The sequence below is a fragment of the Lepus europaeus genome, chromosome 14, assembly GCF_033115175.1.
Source record: "Lepus europaeus isolate LE1 chromosome 14, mLepTim1.pri, whole genome shotgun sequence".
Lineage (NCBI taxonomy): Eukaryota > Metazoa > Chordata > Mammalia > Lagomorpha > Leporidae > Lepus > Lepus europaeus.
Window position 1 is genome coordinate 93730730 of NC_084840.1, and position 25544 is coordinate 93756273.

At 44.8% G+C, this 25544-nt stretch overlaps 1 protein-coding gene across 1 annotated transcript in view; it reads right to left on the bottom strand.

Moving 5' to 3' along the window:
* Positions 1–25544, bottom strand: part of MYO3A (myosin IIIA) — a 216805-nt gene that overhangs the window by 71408 nt on the left and 119853 nt on the right. Inside the window, exons 14-16 of the mRNA XM_062211468.1 lie at positions 16364–16462; positions 16147–16261; positions 4459–4585 (exon numbers count right to left, since the gene is read on the bottom strand). Of these exons, the coding sequence (XP_062067452.1) occupies positions 4459–4585; positions 16147–16261; positions 16364–16462 (341 nt within the window). The remainder of the gene's footprint in view (positions 1–4458; positions 4586–16146; positions 16262–16363; positions 16463–25544) is intronic.

Below are 25544 nucleotides of genomic sequence, written 5' to 3' on the forward strand. Positions count from 1 at the left end.
CCAACAGTGGATTAAGGTACCTTTCCTTCCACATGCTCAACAGAATTTGTTGTTTGTTGATTTCTGTATGAAAGCCATTCTAACTGGGGTGAGGTGAAACCTCATTGTGGTTTTGATTTGCATTTCCCTGATGGCTAGTGATCCTGAGCATTTTTTCATGTGTCTGTTGGCCATTTGGATTTCCTCTTTTGAAAAATGACTGTGTAAGCTCTTTGCCCATTTTTTAAAAAAAGATTTATTTGAAAGTCAGAGTTACACAGGGAGAGAAGGAGAGGCAGAGAGACACAGAGAGAGGTCTTCCTTTGTTGGTTCACTCTCCAAATGGCCGCAATGGCTGGAGCTGCACTGACCCAAAGCCAGGAGCCAGATTCTTCTTCCTGGTCTCCCATGCATGTGCAGGGAGATGGTCCAAACACTTGGACCATCTTCCACTGCTTTCCCAGGTCACAGCAGAGAGCTGGATTGGAAGAGGAGCAGCTGGGACTAGAACCGGTGCCACAGGCAGAGGATTAACCTATTGCACCATGGCGCTGGCCCCAACATATCTTTTAAATAGCCAGGTGTCCTGTAATTAGGTGCATATACATTTATAATACTTACATCTTCCTGTTGAATTGATCCCTTAATCATTACACTGTGCCCTTCTTTATTTCAATGGTTTTTGTGTTAATGTCTATTTTGTCTGATATTAGGATGGCTATACCAGCTCTTTTTTGGTTTCTGTTAGCATGGGATATCTTTTTCCATCCTTTCACTTTCAGTCTGCATGTGTCTTTGTTGGTGAGATATATTTCTTGTAGGCAGCAAACAGATGGGCTTTGTTATTTATTCCATGCAGCCAGTCTGTGTCTTTTAACTGCAGAGTTGAGGCCATTTACAGTCAAGGTGACTATTGGTAAGTAATGACTTTGCACTGCCATTTTTCCATGAACATTCTTATTTTTTATTTTGGATTTCCTTTGTACCTTTACTGGGAGATTTTCTTCCTTTATCATCTTTTGTAGTGATGACCATGTTTCTGTGTTTCTGTGTGCAGCACATCCTTAAGCATCTTTTGCAAGGCTGAATGCATAGTGACAAGTTCTTTCAATTTCTGTTTTTTATGGAATGTCTTTATTTTACCTTCATTCATAAATGAGAGCTTTGGAGGGTATACAGTATTGACAGTTTTTTTCTCTTAAGACTGGGATTATATCTCACCATTCTCTCCTAGCCTGTAGAGTTTCTAATGACAATTCTGCTGTGAGTCTAACTGGAGATCCTCTGAAAGTAATCTGGTATTTCTCTCATGAACATTTTAGAATCTTTCTTTATGTTTTACTGTAGAGAGTTTGATTACAATGTGTCGTGGTAAAGATCTTTTCTGGTCATGTCTATTAGTAGTTCTTTGTGCTTCCTATACTTGGATGTTTCTTTTGTTCTCCAAATTAGGGATGTTTTCTGTTATTATTTCACTAAAAAGGCCTTCAAATCCTTTCTCTCTTTCCATCCTTCAGGAACTCCTAGGACCTGTATGTTGGATCACTTGATAGTATTCTTTAGATTCCCAACAGTGTTTTATAGATTTCTAATTTCCTCTTCTTTTTTTTTTTTGTCTGACTATATAATTTCCTGTCATTTTTCTTCTAAGTCAGATATTCTTTCTTCTGCTTCACTGATTCTGTTGTTAAGGCCCTCCACTGTATTTTTTATTTGTTCTATTGAATTCTTCATTTCCAAGATTTCATTTTGCTTTCTCTTTAAGATCTCATGTCATGTATGAATTTCATTAGTTTGTGCATTTGCTTCTGATTACTTCTAAGTGATCCTATGATCAAGTTTTTGAATTCCACTTGTGGCATTTCTTCAAACTCTCCATCTTCACAATCTAGTATTGATGTGTATTCTTTTGGGGGTGTCATGTTGTGTCCCTTTTTCTTGTTTCTTGAATTGGCGCATTTATTATTCAGCGTTTGTGGAGATATTCATTGGTTTCTTCTGTGTTATTTGCTGTGGCGACTTTTATCTTTGGACTATGTCTGTGGGCATTAGTGGAGTGTCTGCTTTCAGGGAATATCTAGAGGTGTATGGTGGGTGTGTCCAGGGAGCTCTTCTCAGTGCTCCAGGGTGAAAGGAGTGTTACGGTGACACCCAGGTTGGGCATGGTAAATCTCTCTCTCTTTTTTTTAATCAGAGGGGAGGTTTTTCTGTTCTCTTGAGAAAAACAGAAATGAGCTGAGTCTATAGGGCTCATTTCCTCTCCTCAAAGGAGACCAGTGCCTGGGCACTAGCCCCAGTGGGTATAATATCTATCCATACTTCTGCAAGGACCACACAAAGGATCTCTGCCATCCTCAGTATAAGCAGATCCCCAGCAATGTCCCTCACGAGGGAACCAGGGAGCCCTGAGCAGGTGGAGCCTCCCACAGTGACTGCCCAGTCTCAGCCACGCCCTGAGCCTTCTCAAGTAGCCTCAGTGCTTTCAAAGCCCCAGTCTCAGTGCTTTCACAGGCCTGGCACACAAGTCCCTCCCACACCCACCCCCAGTCACAAGAACCCAACCCTCTGTCAGTTCTACCCGCCAGACTCAGGAGTCTCTGCTTGGCTGGTTGCTGGGCGTGGACATGAGCTGGCGTAGCTGTTGTGTATGTCCAAAATGGCACCCACTCTCTATCATCTTGTTACAGGATGCCACTGCAGGGTGATCGGGGAGAGAGAAACGTGCCCCCCACCCCCGCTGTTTTTCTTCCCTAGTCTGGCAGGTACACTACCCCCACAGGGCTCCAAGCCAGATTCCCTCCAGGCTTTTCCTGCAGTTTTATTGTTAGTGGCTTGGGCTACTGCAGTCTGGTCTCACCTCTCTCCAAAGCTGGTGCAGAGGCTCTCGGCTGCCAGGGTTCTGATTTGTGCGTGTCCACACCCTCCACGTAGGTCTGCTGTGTCCCTCTAATTTGCGTGGAGTTTCCTCTGTTTTCTTCCTAACTCTTCCCTGAGAGTGCAGTCTTTCCACTTTTTTTAAGCTATCTTCTAGTCTAGAGCAGTATTGCTCCCTCCCTACTCTGCCATCTTAATCCTATATGTCTTCATTACTTGTGAAATGATATAGATACCAAATCTACAAGATAACTCTTTGATACAAGTTCACTAAATTTTAATTATACTTTCTGTTTTTACATTAAATGCAAATAGTTCCTAAACCAGTCATAAGAGCCTAGTCTTAGAAACATTTTCTATAGGAATTACTTTGTAGGCACAAAGACCCGTTTCAAAGAGTGGACTTTTAAAATTTCATTGTCTGGGGCTGGCGCCGTGGCTAAACAGGCTAATCCTCCGCCTAGCGGCGCCGACACACCGGGTTCTAGTCCCAGTCGGGGCGCCAGATTCTGTCCCAGTTGCCCCTCTTCCAGGCCAGCTCTCTGCTATGGCCCGGGAGTGCAGTGGAGGATGGCCCAAGTCCTTGGGCCCTGTACCCCACGGGAGACCAGGAGAAGCACCTGGCTCCTGGCTTCGGATCAGCGCGGTGCGCCGGCCACAGCGCGTCAGCCGTGGCGGCCATTGGAGGGTGAACCAATGGTAAAGGAAGACCTTTCTCTTTGTCTCTCTCTCTCACTGTCCACTCTGCCTGTCAAAAAAAAAAAAAAAAAAAAACTTCATTGTCTGCAAACTGAATCTGAGGTTTTTTTTAGATTTATTTATTTTACTTGAAAGTCAGAGTTACACACAGAGAGAAGGAGAGGCAGATGGGGGGGGGGTCTTCCATCTGCTGGTTCACTTCCCAATTGGCCGCAATGGCCGGAGCTGCGCTGATCCAAAGCCAGGAGCCAGGAGCCTCTTCCGGGTCTCCCACGTGGGTGAAGGCCCCAAGGGCTTGGGTCATTTTTTACTGCTTTCCCAGGCCATAGAAGAGAGCTGAATCAGAAGTGGAGTAGCCAGGACCTGAACCGGCACCCATAAGGGATGGCGGCACTGCAGGGGGCAGTTTCACCCACTATGCCACAGTGCTGGCCCCAATCTGAGTGTTCCTGTAATGATTCCATGTAATTTCAATTGCTTCTTTCTTTTTTTTTTATTTTTATTTTTTATTTTTGACAGGCAGAGTGGATAGTGAGAGAGAGACAGAGAGAAAGGTCTTCCTTTTGCCGTTGGTTCACCCTCCAATGGCCGCCACGGTAGCGCGCTGCGGCCGGCGCACCGCGCTGATCCGAAGCCAGGAGCCAGGTGCTTATCCTGGTCTCCCATGGGGTGCAGGACCCAACCACTTGGGCCATCCTCCACTGCACTCCCTGGCCACATCAATTGCTTATTTCTTAAAATCACCCTTCTGTGACACAGATGGTCACAAAAGGACCACGTCGTCACATATAGACATGTATCGTCATGAATAGACACATACAGTCACTCAAGGTCATGAATGGACACACACGGTCATGTATGGTCAGAAGACTCCGAGAGTTTCAGAGGGAAGACGATGATACTCACAGTTCTCCAAGGCTGCGTGGTTGGAAATGTGGCTCTTGTCAATCTGGTGTTCAGTTGCCACAGAAGAAAATTCAATGTTCCCAATGTTCAAAATGGCAGCAAGCACACTGTACACACTTCCAAGTTGCTGAAACACACAGAGAAACATTACATCATCCTCCCGGTGAGGACAGCAAGACAGTGGCTATGGCTGTGGGACCAGTGAGGGAACAACCTGCCGACCATGGCATCAGACTAAGAGGTCCCAAGAAGACAATGATCTAACCAGGCTTGGCCTCACTGGTTAGTTTAATTTTAACTTTATTTATTTACTGTAATTTTATTTGAAAGGTAAAGAGACAGAGATCTTCCATCTGATACTTCAGTCCCTAAAAACCTACAATAGCCAGGACTGGGTCAGGCAGGCCTAAGCCAGTAGATAGGAAGGAACCCAACTCAGGTCTCCTTCACGGGTGACAGGGACCCAAGAACTTCGCTCATCATCTGCTGCTTCCCAGGTGCACATTAGCAGGAATCTGGGATTGGGAACAGAGCCAGGACTCAGCCCCAAAATCTCTGAGAGGGGATGCAGGTGTCCTAAGGGGCATCTTAATCATTGCACCAAACGTCTGTCCCCACTATTTTAACTTTAGAGCTAAGTGTGGAGCCTGTTACCCAGCAATGCTTAAAATACTTCATAAATGCAAAAATGAATTAAAAATAGAAATTGGGTGCTCTCCTCAGCAGTAGAAATTCCTCATTTATTAGGCCACTTATAAATCTACTCACATGGACCTGTAGAACTGAGTATGGTTGTTACCACAAGTATAAATTTCCCTGAGGTCTTATGGAAGTAAGGTGAGATGTGTGGATAAAGGAGAGTAAGACAGAAAGCATTTAAGAGATATAAACACCAAAACCAAAGGGTCTGTGTGGTTTAATATAGTATAAGTTATAGTTAAGTATACAGTTAAGTATAAGTATATATATTGGACTACAGCTTAGAGTTTATAGTAGCTATTACCTCTTAACATAAATTTTTATGGTACATCAAGGTGCATCAAAAATAAACATGGATATACATATATGGATATATACACATATACACTTATGTATACCACATATGGATATTTAGATATATACATACACAGATATATATACACCTATACGGATACACATACACATAGATTCACATATATAGATTCTTCTTAGAATTCCTGGGGGAATTTTGTCAGGAAATCTACAGCAGTTGTAGACATTATTCCAACTGTGTTTATGGTGCAGTGAGTTACAGAAAGGAGACATAATCCTCTATTTTCTTTATCATGTTGCTACATTCATTAAAGCTCAGATACTATAACTTAACTCAAATGATTATTCCCTCTACTCTAGGGGTGGTCAGGTGGATGGCTGGAATGGGTGGGTGGGAGGGTGGACAGATGGTTGGCTATATGGGTGGATGGGTGAATGGATAGATAGATGGATGGATAGATGAAATAGGCAGGATCTAATCCTGGACAAAGTCTCCAGTTCTCCATGCCCAAAATGGCCCTAAATGTTCAGCCTCAATTCACAACCCTTGGAAAGGATAAAAATAAGAATAGAAGTGTTGGAGCAAATAGAATCTATACTATCTGTTATGGGTTGAATTCATGTATTAAAGTCCTAAACCCCAGGAACTCAGAAGTGAGCTTGTGTGGAAGTAGGGTTATTGAAGATGTAATTCATTACACCGAGGTGAGTGCATCCTCTTCCAATGTGACTGGTGTCCTTTTAAAAGAACATGCCCTTCAAAGAGACGGACACGCCCAGGAAGGATACTGCATGAAGATGGATGAAGGCAGTGGCTGGGGTGACATGGCTGCAGTACCACAAATGGCAATGATGGCCCCCAGAAAGAAGCTGGGAAGGAGGCAGAGAGCAGAATCTCCCTCAGGGCTCCCAGAAAGAGCCAACCCTGCTGACATCATGTTCTCCTGCCCCTCGAACTGTGAAAGGTACACCTGTAGCTTAGCCACCCAGCCAGAGGAGTTACGGCAGTCCCAGCGAACTAATACAGTATTGGTGCTTTTAGGGGTAAATTTGTGAGTAAGATACAGAATAGTGGGATATAGAATGGGTTTAATTCTTAAATGTGTGAAACCTTTAAGATAGTATTAGAGACATGGCACTAATCTGACAATCAGTCTTGTGACTTGATTTAAATACTTATTTGATATATACTAATCGTTTTAATGTTTTAAAAACATTTTAACTTATTTTCATTTTAATTGAAAGGCAGAGGAAGAGAGACAGAGATCAAGCTTCCATTGGCTGGTTCACACCTCAAATTCATACAACAGGTGGGGCTGGGTTAAGCTGAAGCCAGGAGCTCAGAACTCCATCTGGGTCTCCCACATGGGTGGCAGAGGCCCAAGTACTTGAAACATCAGGTGCTGCCTCCCGGGAAGGCATGAGCAGAAAGCTGGGATCCGTAGCAGAGCTGGGACTGAAACCCAAGAACTCCGGTGTGAGATGTAGGTGTCCTAAAGGGTGTCTTAGCTTCCTTGTCAAATATTTGCCCATTATGGTTTTAATCTGAAAAGCACATAATTTGATTGCAAATTGCCTTCAAGTGCATAAAAAACCTTGATTTACTCTGTTAATACTTTTGACTTATTAGATTTCCAGGTGATTAGGTTTAAGCGCTTGAGATTTAGTTAAGTGATTAAAAAGTTCAGCAAGTGCTCACCAGTCCTTATAGGCCCGCTCTGTCAGTCATTAGGAATGTTCCAAAGACTGAGATGCACTGGAGCTTTATAAAGCTTCAGATGTTTAACAACATTTAATTGGCTATGGTTGTTTAGGGCAATTGAAAATTATATTTATGAGTTAAATGAACATAAAACTGAAAGTTGTTTCTATTCTTACACAAAGATCAGTATATTCACAAAGCAAATTAAAAAAATATGTTTAAGCAGAATATCAAATATCAAGCAGAAACTGGAGACCTGGTTTCAAAATCGCTCATACAGTGAATGAATCAAATAGAAGTGACTGCAAATAGTCTTTCCTGAGTGAACACTGCCGACAGTTCACAGGTGAACTCCTGGCATACAGCTTCGTATCTGTCAGGCAGGATCAGGGGCAGAGCTGGACTCACAGGCATGCTTCCACTCTCCAAACCAGCGTTCACGTGGTTGAAACAGTGATCTTTCTAGCAGGCAAATCAGACCATCCAAATCTCCAGTTAAAATCCTTCAATGGCTCCTATTCCCTTGGGGACATTTAGCTTTTTACTAAGGCACACTAAGAAGGGCTCTGTGTCTCTGTGCCTGTCTGCTCTCCTTTTCCATTTGTAGCTACTTTTCACGGCCAGCAGCCAGACTCCTCAGAGGGTCCCGGAATTCCACATTATTTTCATGCCCAGTTTTGGCATATGCTGTCCTCCCCACCCCAATTCTTCACACATAGTCTATTTATATTTATTTGAGAGGGAAAGGGGGAGGGATGGAGGGAGAAAAGGAGGAAGGAAAAGAGGGAGGGAGGAAGGGGAAGGGAGAGAAAGAGAGAGAGATTGAGAGAGAGACTGGTTTCACATCTGCTGGCTCACTCCCCAAATGTCCGCAACAGCCAAGGTTGTGGGAGGCTGAAGCCAGGAACCTGGAACTCACTCCAGGTATCCCATGTAGGTGGCAAGGACCCAAGCACTTGAGGGAGTCCTCACCTGCTGATTCTCAGGGTACACATTAGCAGGAAGCCAGATCAGAAGCAGAGCAGGACTTCAACCCAGGCACTGTGATAAGGGATGTGAGCACCCGAAGAAGCACTGTCCTAACCTCTGGACCAAATGCCTGCCTCTCGAATTTTATTTTTAAATTTCATCAAACAACTAACCAAAAATAGCTTTCTTCCTACTTTAATCGATTTTTAAAAATCAATCATATGATCATCTCAATAGATGCAGAAAAGACATTTGACAAAATCCATATGATCATCTCAATAGATGCAGAAAAGACATTTGACAAAATCCAACATCCCTTCATGATAAAAACTCTGAGCAAATTGGGTATTGAAGGAACACACATCAATATAATAAAGACCATATAAAACAAGCCAACAGCTAACATCATATTGAATAGGGGAAAGAGGTTTTCTCTCTAAGATGTGGAACAAGACAAAGATGCCCACTTTCATTTAACACAGTAATGGAGGTTCTAGATAAAGCAACAAGCAAGAGTAAGAAATAAAGGGCACCCACATTGGAAAGGAAGAAGTCAAATGGTCATTGTTTGCAGATGATATGATTTTACGTATAGAAAACCCCTAAGAGTCCACCAAAAAGCTGTCAGAATGAAAAAAAAAAATCACTGAAGTTGTATGATACAAAATTAATATACAAAATTTGGTAGTGCTATAATACACCAGGGGAAAGTCAACTGCAAAATAAACCAATAAAACAATCCCATTTCCAATAGCTAGAAAAAATAAATACCCAATAATAAATTTAACCAAAGAGGTAAAAGAAGTCAACAGTGAAAGATATAAATTACTGATCAAAAAAGTTGAAGAGGACATAAAGAAATGGAACGACATCCACATTCATGGATTGTAATAATCAATATTGTTAAACTATGCATATTCCCCAAAGCTATTTACAGAGTCAACACAATCCATATCAAAATGCCAAAGATGCTTTTCAGAGAACTAGAGAAAAACACTAACTAACATTTGTGAGGAATCACAAAAGAATCTAAAAAGCCAAAATCATCTTGTGCAAAAAGAACAAAGCAAGCAACATTATATTACCCAACTTTAAAATATATTGTAAGGCTACAGCAATTAAAACAGCATTGCAGTGGCATCAAAACAGATCCATAGACCAGTGTACCAGTGTACATCCAACTGATCTTTGACAAAGGTGCTAAGAACATGTATTGGAAGAAGTTTTTGAAATAAATGGTGCTGGGGAAAACGCATATACACTTGTAGAAGAATGAAACTAGAACCCTATCTTTCATCATTTACAAAAAACAGCTAAAAATGGATTAAAGACCTAAAAGTGAGACCTGAAACTTTGAGACTATGAGATGAAACCACAGAGAAAACAGCTCAGGACACTGGAATGGGAAAAGATTTTCTGGATCAGAATTCCCAATTAAAAAAATTATTCAAGAATATTTCACAGAAATTCAATGTTGTGTACAATGCTTTCTTTTACTAATATTACTTAATCATAACTAATGTAATAACTGATAATTTAAGGAAAACAGACTAGATTGTGATTTTTAGGTTTCATGAGAAATGTAAGCAAAATAAATAAAAGAAGTTTTTCTCATCTTAGATACAATTTATGACTCTGCAAAAGAAGCCAAACAAAAACCTGTATGACACAGGTGTTTATACTCTCTTAATGAGTTGAATCATCAAATTACTAATAATTTATTTTAAATGGAAAATGGCTTAGTAAGTTGTGTTTGAAAGGTTTAGAAATTTCAATCTGACTTTGGTTTCCTGCCGTCCTTTTGTTTTGTGCTGAATCACAAAAGCACCAGGAGAAGTGGAGACATTTAAGAGGAACACAAACACTGTGGGGGCTGTTGACACCCACAATGAAGGGGCAGAGAAAGAGACTGTGTTGGAGCGTTCCCCAAAGTGTCCCACAGTGCACTGTGACAGCAGCATGTCACACGTACAGGACAGTGTCCCACAGTGCACTGTGACAGCAGCATGTCACACGTACAGGACAGTGTCCCACAGTGCACTGTGACAGCAGCATGTCACACGTACAGGACAGTGTCCCACAGTGCACTGTGACAGCAGCATGTCACACGTACAGGACAGTGTCCCACAGTGCACTGTGACAGCAGCATGTCACACGTACAGGACGTGAGGGTCAGGTCACTGAACTTGACATTAAAGCTGCCTCTTTCCAAAATGAATGTGAAACAGCAACTGGCAAAGAACCTACCTAAGAAGGCCAGCAAGATAGCATAAAAAAATTCAGGACGGGGGCAAAAAGGCCAGGAGCAGATATCAGTTTAATTATACTGCCCCCAACTGGGACAGCCTGCGCTGTTAATTGGCTGAGTCTCTGCTTTGAGGTGGGAGACCAGCACATTCCTGGAGAGTCACCTGGAACAGGGACTGCAGGTCTTCGCCAAATCAGAAGGGACTTCCAAAAAGTTCGCGGAAAACGATTGAAAAGGTAAGTTTATTTTGCGGTAAAAATTTTTAGACATCCACGCATATGAGGGATCTTCAGAAAGTTCACGGGTGGGGTGGGTGTTGTGGTGCGTGAGTTAGGCTGTCACTTGCGATGCTCATATTCTGTATTAGGGTGCTGATTCAAGTCCCAGCCACTGCGCTTCTAATCCTGCTTCCTGCTAATGTATGCTGTGAGATAGGAGATGATGCTCAAGTGATGAGGGCCCTGCCACCCACATGGGAGACCTGGACAGAATTTCTGGCTCCAGCTTTGGCCTGTTGCCAGCATCTGGGGTGTGAATCAGCAGATGGAAGGTCTCTCTGTTGCTCTGCTTTTCAAGCAGATGAAAATAAATACAGATATTTTTTAAAGTTGATGAAAAATGCATATTATGAAAAAATTATGCAGATTTCAAAACGATTTTTTTTTCTTTGCACCAAAATAAGCTTATCTTTTAATTCCGTTTTCCATGAACTTTTGGAAGTCCCCTCACATCTCACAGTAGCTGTGCTTCAGTTCCGGAAAACAGATGTTGTATCTCCCTGTTTCCTAAGCCATGTGTTTACACGTTCAATAAACCCTGAGTATGTTTACATTTAGAACGTATGCTTTGAAATAAGTGAATTATATTTGTCAGTCGATGCAAACTGCAAAACTGGTTTCATTTGAATGTTACTAAACATCACTGTACTGAGCAGTGCATCAAATGTAAGAGAAGCACCGCTTCTGAAGAGTGGGACTCGGAAGTAAACAAACCAATTAAAAATGAGTCCTTGCTTAAAAGACAGCAACCTCCAGTGGGAGGGAATTGGTGAGCAAATCTGATAAAAAAAAAAATTGGTAGGGAAAAGAAGTGCAAGCCCCTGTTCACAGCAGGGCCTGCTCTGGTGGATGCACAGAGTCGCTCCAGTTCGGAGGATGCCTTGAGGTCCCTTTGCCTCTCCTGTGTTCCCTTCACCTGGCACCCAACAGAGCCAGGCCACCATCCCAAGCAACACTGATCTGATGGCCAAGGGCAGAGAAAAACTGTGGATGCTACTTGGCTCTTTATTCTCTGCAATCCAAATACATTGGCTCTACTCCAGGAGTTGGGATACTCTGGGTGCTTAATTCAGCTGTCTCTAGGTGGCAAGATGAGGGTCCGCTTTAGGAGAGTCTAGACACAGGAAATGATGTGGGAAGGGGAGGAGCCAGATTCGAACTTTATTTTGCAGTGGGAAGTATCAAAGATGCATCTGGAAGCAGCCATGGCCTAGAAAGGTTGGGTTTAAGCTACTTAACACTGTATCAGACAGAGCAGAGAATGTCCTATTTTATTCCTGATGCAGCTAGTCTAGGATGGGTTTACAATGTGCTGAAACTCAGGGCACACAAGATCTGGGTCTTTTTTGAGTTAGAACAAGAGCAAAGACTTAAGGGTCATTTCTGATGCTCGGGACCCCAGAGTTAGAGCGAGAGATGGGATGTTTGCAACACTGGCATCTGGAACCTCCTGGGCGTGTCTCCTGTAGCTCAGCTGCATTTCTTGGGAGAGGTCATGAACCTGCAGGAATATGGCTGGGACTCACACTCCTGAGTCAGGGAGTTCCTTTCCCAGAGCTGAAGCCATTGCAAACACATTTATCTCACCAGTCCTAAAAATACCTATTTTCTTGAAATGGATCAGAATCACATCTGACTCCAAAACCTATAGTTCAAAGCTTGTTCCTAAAGGCAGTCCAGGGAAGGTCAACAGCACAGATCTCAGTGGTCCCATATCCAGCACCCAGAGCACACAGTGTGGACAACGGCACACAGCGCTCCAACCCTGACATGGTGGATCCACAGTGAGTCCCGAGCAATGAGTGATCTTACAACTGCCCAAGTCCCACCTGTTTTTTATCCCAACTGTCAAGCAGGAATGCTATTGGCCAAGCAATTTCTCTGGTCCCCATATAACAGTCCAGTCACCCTGTCAGTCTTTGTGGATTCTTTTGAGGGCACGTGTGGGTGGAGGTGGGAATGAGATCCCCCTCCTGGCCCTGTCTCACTGGAGAAAGCTCTTCCTGGTAACGTATCTCAGCAAAGGGCAGTGTCTGCAAGTTTCTCAAAGAGGCTTCAGAGATCTTATGAAATGATGGAGCATTGTCCTGTCTCGCAGCCTCGAAGTCATTGACTGCATCAATAGAAAGAAGGGCCCCGGCTGAGTTGTCAGCCCAGACTTTGGGAGAGAACACACCATTCAGAAATGAGAGCATCAAGCTGAAGCATCGACGTCTCACCCCCAAACTGACCCAACTTCAAGCCTTCCTGCGAGTACAGAACTGCCTCAGGATGCATCCAGCCTTGACTTCCAGCTGAGTCTTGGGTACAGCTTCCTTCTTGTGCCGATACCTCACAGAATCCTGGAAAAAACTGAGAACTCTTCGGGGAAGTCATTGCAGTAATTCCCCTTCTGGTCTCAAGAAGGGTTCACTCTCTTAAATTGGCCCCTCTGTTTCCTCAACCTCTCTCTCATGGAACTGTCCTTACAACCAATGGATTCACCTAGAATCGGAATAGCAGCGTTCAATTCTTTGGCTGTAAAAGTGGCCAGGTAGAGCAGTGTCCCAGACAATGGAGAAGGTCAACACTAGAACAACTTCCTCTCCAAGTAGAAATGTTCCACCACAACCATGTCTTAGACCAGGACACCCCAGACCGCTCGGCACATTCATGGCTACAGATACTGTCTGGCTTCTCAGTTAAGTTTAAAGTGCATTTCCTAGTGATTCTGTTTTCTCATTTCTTAGTGAGAGTAGCCAATGTGTCTATCCTCATTATACTTTTCCTATTCCTACAAGGAATGCACACAACAAAAATCTCTCCTTCACAAAGTCCTATTAGTAAAATTCTTAGCAAAACGATGGACACTCCCTCTGTTCTTTCCTGTGACTGTGTGGAACCTCTCAGTTGTCACGTTAGCTTCAGGGTGATGGGTCACTCAGGTTCTCTAGGACTCTGAAGCACACGGGTTTCCCTGGGTTTACTTACACACTCCCCACGAAAGCAGGCTTCTGATGGCAAGTCAAAAGACAAGCCACTTGCCTGTCCATCTCCAGCCTCACCCCTTAGCCACAGGGCACACTTCGTTTCCTAGGGATGAGGACCTCCTGCCAGGCGGACAGCAAGGATATCCAAGACAGAGTTGAAGCTTCCAGAAAGAAGGCAAGGCCGGGAGACCACCTGTCATCACGGCTCAACAGCACAAGTCCCGTGTTTGGAGAAAATCCCTTTTTCAGCGACCTTTCTCTATACCAAGAACCCGTGCATCTTCAGAAACATTACTTTCTGGTAAGTAGAAAAATGGCTCCTGGAACTACAGGTTCTTGCAATCCATTTTAGAGGACAGTGTTATAAAAGTGGGTGATGAGATGATGAGATTCAATAACTCCACTGCACATAATTGGAAGGTTTGTTGTAAAGCTTCATTCTGTCAGTAGCTCCATATTTTATATCTTGCCGATAAGACTTCCTAAAGTTTTCGAGACTAATTTGGCATTTTTTTTTTTTAGCTTAAGCTCTTAACTGATAACTCAAGGAGTCTCAGTAAACCTCTCCCATGGACAAATTAGTTGTTCAAAGCTGCAACGATTAGCTTTTACAAAAACTCAACACATTGCACAGTACTTTCCTGAAAGGGTTTTTCTAAAAGCCTGACTGACATTGAAAGTGATGTCTTCTTTTATCACAGGATCTGAATCAACACAGCAAATAGTAAACAGCTACGAGCCAGGCTTGAAAACCTCTGTAAAACCCTTTGGGAATCCCTATTAAACAAGCCATTTAGTTACACATTTAAAGCACTGTCTAGGGGAGGAAGGACATTTTTATTACTCAGGATTAGATTTAGAGCTCTAATCTATTGGTAAATAAGAAAAAACAAGAAACAGAGGAACAAGTACTCTCCTTAAGGAAACAGACAAGGGAAACCAAATGACTATATTAATAAATATATAAAGATAAAACCAAAATTGGTAATACAGATAATGACAACATTTATAGGATAGGTAAATACATCCACTTGTTTTGTTTTTGCCTTAAACATTTAAAAAAATTATTTATTTATTTGAAAGTCATATTTACACACACACACAGAGAAAGAGAGAAAGAGAAAGAGAGAGAGAGAGAGAGAGAGAGAGAGAGATATTTTCTATCCACTGGTTCACTCCCAAGATGTCTGCAATGGCCAGGATCAAGACAGGCTGAAACCAGGAGCCAGGAGCTTCAGCTGGGGGTAGGTGGATGGTGGTGGTGGGAGCAGGGGTCCAAACACTTGGGCCATCTTCTATTGCTTTCCTCAGGCCATTAGCTTGGAGCTGGATCAGAAATGGAGCAGCTGGGACACGAACCTGTGCTCATATGGAATGCTGGTGTTGCAGGTGTTGGCATTACCCATTATGCCACAACACCACAACGCCACCACCCCTATCCCTTTGTTTTTAAAAGATTGAGGGGCCATCACCGTGGCTCACTTGGTTAAGCCTCCACTTGCCACGCCGGCATCCTATATGAGCGCCGGGTTCTAGTCCCGGTTGCTCCTCTTCTAGTCCAGCACTCTGCTGTGGCCCGGGAATGCAGTGGAGGATGGCCCAAGTGCTTGGGCCCTGCACCCACATTGGAGACCAGGAGAAGCACCTGTCTCCTGGCTTCGGATCGGCGTAGCTCCGGCTATAACAACCATTTGGGGAATGAACCAGCAGAAGGAAGACCTTTCTCTCTGTCTCTTTCTCTCTCACTGTCTAACTCTGCCTGTCAAAAAAAAAAAAAAAAAAAAAGAAAACCCTTTAGAAGTTCAATTAAAGATAAAAAAAGAACCATGGTCAAAAAATGTATCCATGATTAGAATGAAAAAGGAAACAAAGCCAGAGACAGAGGACACATTAAAAGTATGAGAAAATTCAGGGCTGGTGCCATGGCTCACTTGGCTAATCCTCCGCCTGTGGCGCCGGCACCCTGGGTTCTAGTTCCGGTTAGGGCGCCGGGTACTAGTACTGGCTGCTCCTCTTCCAGGCCAGCTCTCTGCTGTGGCCCGGGAGGGCAGTGGAGGATGGCCCAAGTGCTTGGGCCCTGCACCCGCATGGGAGACTGGGAGGAAGCACCTGGCTCCTGGCTTTGGATTGGCGCAGTGCGCCAGCCGTAGCGGCCATTTGGGGGGTGAACCAACGGAAGGAAGACCTTTTTCTCTGTCTCTCTCTCTCTCACTGTCTAACTCTGCCTGTCAAAACAAACAAAAAAAAGTATGAGAAAATTCAGTAAAATTCATGCAAATCCATGGCATGAAAATAACAATATTTTAGCAAAACACAACCCAAAAAGAAAAGAAAAACGTGGCTAGACAATCATCACAGAAGAAACAGAAAGGTGTCTACACTCAGCATCAGAAAGGCCCCAGGAGCAGAGGCCAAATTAAGTATTTAGCAAAATGTCACTCATTGAGTGCTCTCATCGTGAGCAACGATAAACAGGGATTTCCTCAAGAATTCCACGTTTTCCACACTTACCTCCATCGTAAAACCGATGACTTTGAAGCACTGCTCGATTAATTCATACTGGGATTTATAGAAACTATTATTCATCATGTCTTGTATCGTTCTGAGGTGGTCATTTTGTAGGTACCTGAAAAGAAAATCACAAAAGGAAAGGTAAAAAAATACAAAAGAAAAGGAATCTAAAGTGAAACAGAAAGTCTCATTCATGACAGTGCAGCTGGTGGCTCACCTGGGAGGTCTGCTCTCGGGCAGTTTGTACAGGGCCAGCTTCTTCTTCTCGGCCAAACCGGCATAAATGTAGTAGAAAATATGGAAATTTTTTTCTCCACTGGTAAGACAAGACACTTTCAGTAAGGTGGTTAGTGAGCCTATTTATTAATTGCTAAAACTGCTTGCAATATAATTATCAGAAGGACAACAGCTGTGAGTGTTGACGTGGGCCCCCTGAGTGCTGTATTGTGCCTTTGAATTTCTGTGCTTGTTCCTGTCATCAGCTAAAGCCACAGTCATTTAATTTCAGACCACATGATGAGCACTTTGTTTGAATCATTAACATATACTTGTAATTGACTCCCAGGCATTGTTTTGGGCACTGAGAATACAGCAAGAGCAAAACACTCAAAAATCCCTAACCTGGATGGAGCAGGCAGAAGATGAAACCAGTAACAAATGAGCATAAGTGTGACATTGTCTCATTTCTCTGCCATAACTTCCTGAGGTAAGCATGGTTTCCTCACTTTCTGGACAAGGAAACAAAGGCTTAGAGCGAGCAACCTCTGCATAAAGTCGCATAGTTGATGACCACACTGGATTCAAACCAGGTCAGCCTGACTCTAGAGCCCACTTCCACGCCGCCGATCTGGGGCTCCCATGTTCTCCCTGCATGAGCTATCTCTTTCTCATAATCCCAAATCCTGTGACCCTGCGGTCTGCGTATCCCAGGCACTGGAGTAACACAACTGAGCAATAACTGGAGAAACGCAACTGAACGAGGATGGATCACAATTAGTGGGTCTGGGGCTCAGGATGTCCCGTGACATCACTCCTGGACCACAGGATCTCAGGCACCTCCTTCCTTCATGTCTTCCCTTGGCTCACGTGGGCTCTGGGGACAGCCCACAGCTTCAGGCTCTCTTCTAAGTAGGCCGTGAGCCTCCTGTTCCTCAGTTTCCCATATCCCCAGCCCCTGCTTGAGGTCTGCTTTCCTGCTCACCTTCAGGACCTGGGTGCCTACCCGGGAAAGCTGCGCTTGCACCTCTCTTGTGGCATCTCCTCTCGTCATCCCTGTGGATCCCTCTTGTCTTAGGGTGGCCCTGGACCTCCACTTGACCACTCACTCCATCATCAGCAGGCTTATGGGCTGGAGCAGGGTTAAATGAAGGAGCACATCCCAACCCCTAAGGCCCTGTTGTCTTCGTTCTATGGTTACTCCCCTTCAGTTGGTATAAAACTCTCTCCATCACTAGGCTTTGAGTGCGATCACAGGGCTGGGCCCTGAGATCCTGTGTGGTTGTCAGGAGCACTCTGCTCCCTGCTACCCTGGATGGTGGCTGAGCTCAGCACAAGAAACAGAAAGAAAACACACTATACTACGCTTAATTCCACACGAATTATTTTACTTAAAAGATCAGAAAGGATTTGAAAACATCCCTAAGTCTTCTCTCCCTGTATATTATGCAGTATGACCTCAGTGCAGATGGAGATTTTAACTCTGTTCTCTTTAGAAATTATCTATTCCTTCAGTATACAGAATATTTCTTCGGAATCAATAATAACTCCAATATAGTCACATATATTTATTTTCCCGGTGATACAGTAAAAGATGTTTGGCATTTTAGGACATATGTTGCTCTATGTTATCATCTCTAGTTTCGGTTCTAGGTTCTGCTAAAATTGATTACAAGAGTATTTATGTACTAATTTTCATTTTATATGAGAGAGAGAGAGAGAGAGAGAGAGAGGTCTTCCATTTGCTGGTTCACACCCCAAATGCCTGCAACAGTCAGGCTGGACCAGGTTGAATCTAGGAGCCCATGTGGGTGGCGAGGACCCAAGTCCTTGAGCCATCACCTGCTGCCTTCTAGGATGTACAGTAGCAGGAAGCTGGAGCGAAAGCAAAGTCCTCTGGTAGGGTCCCGGGCCTCCCAAGTGGCAACTTAACTCCTGTACCCACTGCCGCTCCACAAGGACAATTTTTAACAGGTACTCATTAAAGACTTCACACACGTTCCATGTAGATTTCCAGTAACGCTGCCAAAGTATAGATGCTTATGTCACATTAATAACTATTGAAGCACTTCATTGGGTCTTCCCTGAAGGTTAAAAGTAGAAAGTGTAGGAGGAACCTGACCAAGTGCACAGCGCAGGTTTCCATTCTTGTTAGTATTGCAAAAGGAAGGGGAGTATTTTCAAAAGGGAAAAGTAACAGCGCTTTCGAGTAGTGTGTGCTCCTAGCCGAGACTCTCCCAAGTCCAGGACGGAGCTGACATCCAGGAAATCTAATCTTCCGAATGTGTGGGTCTGAGGGGACTAAGAGAAAGCAGAGAGAGGCGACGAAGTGCTTCCAGAGGTGAGCTCGGGACTCCATATGTGCAGTGGTCCCTCAGTGCAGGGAGGGGACACAGAGCCGCACACATTGTCACGTGGCTGGGCCACTGGGTGACCGTCACAGGGCGGCTGCAACACCACCAGGTGATACCACCCTGGGGGAACACCACTGCACATGCAGGTCACTGTCGACCAAAACGTCCTTGCGTGGTGGGTGACTGTACCTAGAAAGTGAAGGGAGGGCAGGAGGTTTTACGTAAAGGGAAGCCAATAGGCCCATTGCAAAACGAAAGGGCTACAGGGAAGAAACAGGCGTGGGACAAATATTCAGCTGCATTTTGGGATGTTTGGGTTTTGGGCAGTTGGAAATGGATTAGAGACCTTAGCAGAGAGAGAAAAGGACATCTTTGGGTGTCAATCACACAGTGCTATCTTTAGTGCCCAGATGTCAGAACCAATTGTCAAGCAAAACTAGAGAGATAAAAGCCTTGGGCGTAGAACTTTGGTAAACACACAGCTGGGGAATGAATGGATGAGCCCAAGTCAGAGCAGAAAAATTCAAGAAGTTAGGACAGAGGTAATCAGGAGAACCAGGAGGGTCTTAAGGAAAGGGGCGGCTCCTGGGCTCAGACACGGACTCTAGGAATGGCCACTGACTCCTTGGGAACCCCTCACATCTGCAGCTTCCACCCCACCAGCTGCTGTCTGCAGTCACCAGTGATTCCCTAACATATACAGACATTGCCTGAGAGCAAGGTTAGGCCCAACCCAGGAGTTCACTGTGGGTCCTGTCGTGTCTCCCCGCAGAATGAGGAAAGTGCCGGTAACATAGCTGGCTTTGTTCTAAGGAAACCACACCCATTGCTCCATGCGGCACATCTTGAACGGACCATTAGTGAGGTGCCTCACTAATGCAGACACCCAAAATGGGTGCATTTCTCCTTAATTATTCATTTACATTTATGAAGGATCATAATTTGGCGAGGCCTACAGGTACCGTGGGAAATACATTGATCTTCAGTAGATAAATGGAGTTCAAGAAACAGGACAGGAAGACCCCGCCAAAGTCCAGCCATCTCATATCTGGCTTCATGAGGGACGTGAGAGCTGCAGTTAACGAACACAGTGCACCACCAGCCTCCTGCCTGTGCTCAAGGGATCCGTGCTCCCAGGTCAGAACAACCTGGGGACACAGACAGGGTCTCAGCAAGTCACCAAATGGTCCTGCTCTGACTCTGGCCCCATGTCTACAGGTGGATACCCTATTACTTCTTTGGAGTCTCACTCAGTCACCTGCAGGAGGGCCCTTGGGGCTGTCTTGTGTGTGTTCACCAGCCTTGGTGAACCTGGGGACCAAATATGCAGCCCAGGCTTCGGACACTACCTTCACTCACCTGTCCAACCTGGGAATCTTTGAGAAAGCAGACAGCAATGGCCTTGGAAAGCTAAGGTTGAAATTTTTCATTCTTAGGGCCCCAAAGGGTATTCGTAAAACAAGGCTTTTAGCTTTTTATTCTCTCTGAGAATACACTCCACCCCCTTGCCACCCACCTACTCACCCTCGGCAAGGAAGGCATTTGCTGCTTTCCGAGGAGTGATCAGTGAGCTCTGTCCACAGGCATGGAGTTCCGCAGAAGACTGGGAGCCACTTTAGTACCAGAATTCACTCTTTAAACGGGTGGTAGCTTAACCTGCTGTGCCACAGCACCAGCCCCTACCAGAATTCACTCTACTGACTTTATATCTCCTGAGCCTAGCACACAACAGGCACTCAGGAAACATTTATCAAATGGATGACGGAACTCATGAATGAAAGGTGACCTTTGGCGTCAAACAGAGACAATTCTAACTCCAACGCAGTCCTTACCAGCTTTTTGATATTAGGTAATTTGGGAGGGTACCTCAAAGTGTTTGTGGAAAAATGGAATTAAAAGATAAGTTTATTTTGATGGAAATAAATTTTGAATCCCAGTCATAGTTTTTTTTCATCATATGCATTTTTTTTTTTTGACAGGCAGAGTGGATAGTGAGAGAGAGAGACAGAGAAAAAGGTCTTCCTTTTTGCCATTGGTTCACCCTCCAATGGCCGCTGTGACTTGCACATTGCGCTGATCCGAAGCCAGGAGCCAGGTGCTTCTCCTGGTCTCCCATGCGGGTGCAGGACCCAAGCACTTGGGCCATCCTCCACTGCCTTCCCGGGCCATAGCAGAGAGCTGGCCTGGAAGAGAGGCAACCGGGATAGAATCCGGCGCCCCAACCGGGACTAGAACCCGGTGTGCCGGCGCTGCAAGGCGGAGGATTAGCCTGTTAAGCCACGGCGCCGGCCCATCATATGCATTTTTAATGAACTTTTTGAAGACACTGCTTACATAAGGATTTCAGAATATTTTTGCACCCAAATAAGCTCATCTTCTAATTACATGCTTCTATGAACATTCTAAAATACCTGTATTCTAAAATTTTCTTAGTTTCCTTGTGAAAAAAAGAGACAAAAATGCCTAGTCATATTTCTGTTAGAATTACAAGACCCTAATGGCTGTAGGATGCAAGGTGTAACGCCTGACACAGAGTCATTGCTCCATTAAGTCTAGGGGCACTCCCTCCTCAACAGAGAGCACCAGGTTTGCCCCCATGGAATCCAGGAAGCGTGAGCGTCTGAGAGAAATATAACTGATACCTGCTGAAGGGAACTGAGCCGACAGGAGAAAGCTGCGGTGGAAACGGTTACTGCTCATATTTATGGGAATGAACTAGCATTGCCGTCAATGCTCATTTTCTTCTTGAAATTATGTGGTCTCTTTTTAAAGTCTCTTCTTTTTTTATATTTATTTATTTGAAAGTCAGAGTTACACAGAGAGAGGAGATGCAGAGAGAGAGAGAGAGAGAGAGAGAGAGAGAGAGAGAGGTCTTCCATCACTCCCCAATTGGCCGCAACGGCCAGAACGGCGCCGATCCAAAGGCATGAGCCAGGAGCTTCTTCCAGGTCTCCCATGCGGGTGCAGGGGCCAAAGGACTTGGGCCATCCTCCACTGCAGGCGCTTCAGGCCAGGACGTTAACCTGCTGCGCCACAGCGCCGGCCCTAAATTCTCTTCTTTAAAATCATCCACACTTAAAAAAAGGACTATGGGGCTGGTGCTGTGGCTCACCTGGTTAATCTCCCCCTGCAGCACTGGCATCCCATAGGGGGGGCAGGTTCTAGTCCCAGTTGCTTCCCTTCCAGTCCATCTCTCTGTTGTGGCCGGGGAGGGCAGTGGAGGATGGCCCAAGTGTTTGGGTTCCTGAACCCGCATGGGAGACCAGGAGAAGCACATGGCTCCTGGCTGTAGCAGCCATTTGGAGGGTGAACCAACAGAAGGAAGACCTTTCTCTCTGTCTCTCTGTCTATAACTCTACCTGTCAAAAAAGAAAAAAAAAAAAAAAGAGACTAAAGTCCTAAGTCCTAAGATAGGACCAATATCAAAAAAGTTATCACAAAATAAATGTGGTCTCAGTTTGGGGTGAAACAACATGGGCAGATGTATTTTCTTAAAAACAAAAAGGTGGGGCTATGGCATAGTGGGTAAAGCTGCTGCCTGAAGTGCAGGCATCCAAAATGGGCACTGGGTCTAGTCCCGGCTGCTCCACTTCTGATCCAGCTCTCTGCTATGGCCTGGGAAACCGAAGATGGCCCAAATGCTTGGGCTCCTGCACCCACGTGGGAGACCCAGACAAAGCTCCAGGCTCCTGGCTTTGGATTGGCCAAGCTCCAGCCATTGGGGCCACTTGGGGAGTGAACCAGTGGTTGAAGATCTCTCTCTCTCTCTCTGCCTCTGCCTTTCAAATAAATAAATAAATAAATATTGTTTTACAGGTTAAGTTCATTTTAAATTCCTGTCCGAGTTTGACCCTGCCCCTCAGATTACTCTCCCCCACTCTTCGTTGCCTTGCTCCATGACGCCCAAAGGGCAACCCGTGCAGACTCCAATACCTGAGCTCCTCTGCCCTCTGGCTTACTTTTGGGTTTGGCCAATCGGAGGCACAGGGAGGGGTCTGCAGGGGTCAGGTGTTTATCCCCTGGCTCTCCACATCTGGCTGTATTATTCAAGGCAGCGGCCTCAGCTGTCACCAGGCTCTGCCGTGTTGCTGCCTCCCCCTGCCCTGGGTCCTCACCCTTTGTAGTCCAAGGCCATCTTGCCATTGATTTCTGGTTCTTCAATGCCCTTTCTGCCTTTGTAGATAATTTTCTCAGGTAAAGCCTTCAGACTGGTTCTTTCCTTTCAATATCATGACAGATCCCACTTAAGTTTATAATTATGGGCCAGCGCCGTGGCTTAAGAGGCTAATCCTCCACCTTGCGGCGCCAGCACACCGGGTTCTAGTCCCGGTTGGGGCACCGGATTCTATCCTGGTTGCCCCTCTTCCAGGCCAGCTCTCTGCTATGGCCCGGGAAGGCAGTGGAGGATGGCCCAAGTGCTTGGGCCCTGCACCCGCATGGGAGACCAGGAGAAACACCTGGCTCCTGGCTTCGGATCAGCGCGATGCGCTGGCCGCAGCGGCCATTGGAGGGTGAACCAATGGCAAAAAGGAAGACCTTTCTCTCTGTCTGTCTCTCTCTCACTATCCACTCTGCCTGTCAAAACAAAACAAAACAAAACACCAAAAAAACAAAAAAAAAAGAAAAAGAATTAAAAAAAAAGTTTATAATTATGGGTGGGCGTTTGGCCTAGTGGTTAAGATGCTTGTGTCTCATATCTGAGTGCCCAGATTCCATACCTGGATTCAGTTTCCCAGCAATACAGAGCCTGGGGGGCAGCAGGTGATGGCTCAAGTAGTTGGGTCCCTGCCAACCATGTGGGAGACCTGGATGGAGTCCCTGGAAGCAGGCATTTGGGGAAGAACCAGCAGAAAGGAGCTCTGTCTCTTTCTGACTCTCAAGTAGGAATAAAGAAACAAATTTATAATTTAAAAATACACCTACTAAGAATTCTTCTATAACATGTCTGCTATTTTCATTCTTAAATGTACCAAAATGTTTCTCTAGAATTAAAAATGCAACTCAAAGTAAGTTAAAGAAAAAATGGTATAAAAGTGGAAAAATATTCCATTATAAATTATAGGGCAGGTGTGTTCAAATGATAACAAATTACACTTCAACCTGATTGAGAATTTGGAGATGAAAGTTCTTTCCCTTAATAAACTAGTTCTTTAGGCCAGCTGGGAGAGAAAATTTACTCGGTTCATAGGATGCCTTAAATATAACTCTAATTGTGCTTTTTTTAAAGACTGCATCCTGTAATATTTCAGTCGACATTAACAAGATTGTTTCTATGGTTACAAACCCAGGTCTTTGGGTCCAGTGCTGTGGTATAGAAGGCTAAGCCTCTGCCTGCAAGTGCCAGCATCCCATATGGGTGCCAGTTTAAGTCCTGGCTGTTCCACTTCTAATCCAGCTCCCTGCTGATGTACCTGGGAAAGCAGCAGAAGATGGCCCAAGCCCTTGGGCTCCTGCACTCATGTAGGATACCAAGAAGAAGCTCCTGGCTCCTGGCTTTGGCATGGCCCAGCTCTGGCCACTGCAGCCATTTAGAGAGTGAACTAGCGGATGAAAGATCTCTCTCTCTCTCTCTCTCCCTCTCTCTCTCTCCTCTCTGTTTCTGTCTTACAAGTATAAATAAATAAATCTTAAAAAAAAAAAAAAACACCAAGTCTTCACTGGGTGACTCCAGAGGGCACCACTCACATGGTTTCTGTTGGAGTCCAGCATCCAACTCCACAGAACATACTGTGGTGAGTGATGCCCTTGGCTTGTTTAACATGGTGGTCTGTCTACAGTTACTCAGGCAATTCTTTCTCAAAGGGCTGAACAGAGGCTTGTACAATTACGAGAGCACAATGGTTTTGGGACAGAAAACCTCAGACACCCTCTAGGCATGGGTGGCAAAGGCAGCTATGTGTGAACCTACTATGTTCTGGGCACTGGGCTCACCTTGCTCATAGAAGTTGTTTATTAGACGTGTTTCATCATCCCAGGTACTATGCTTAGGATGTTATCTCTAATAATTCACAACACTCAATACTACTACTACTACTACTACTATGACTACTACTAGTATTGGCTTAAACTTATGGGATTGTTACTATGAGCTACTCCTTGTGCTCAACATTAAACAGACATTGTCTTAACTGACAGGTGGATGTCAACGCTATTTCCATTCTTAAGCTGAGTGAGGTACAGAGTGGTTAAGTATTTCAAGTCATACCCACAGGAAATGGCAGAACCAAGATCCTGTAAGTGTCTTTAGGGTTTAATTGCCTGACTCGAGGTGGACTAACACCTTGTGGAGCCACAGTTCAAAGCCGTGCTCATATAATGAGTATTCCTTACATAATTGAGGAGCGACGGGTTACCTTCCACAGCGAGGGCTGCACTCGGGACCTGGACCTCAGGCTATTTATCTTCACAGTTTATTCATGAATGGAATGACAGCAAATCTGAAGGCATTTATATGATAGAATGATGTACTACTATGATCATGTGCTAGTACATGACATAAACTTGACATGACAGTGCCAATGGGTTAAGCCACTGCCTGTGATGCCGGCATCCTTCATCAGAGCACTGACTGAGTCCTGGCTGCTCTGCTTCTGGTCTAGCTTCCTGCTGGCGCACCTGAGAAAGTAGCAGAAGATGGCTCAAGTGATTGGGCCCCTGCTACCCATTTGGGAGATCCAGATGGAGTTCCTGGCTCCTGGTCTCAGCTTGGCCCAGCCTGGCCCTTGCAGCTATTTAAGGAGTGAATAGGAAATAGAAGATCTCTTTCTGTGTCTGCTTCTCCCTCTCTGTAACTCTGAGTTTCAAATAAATAAATCTTAAAAAAAATTA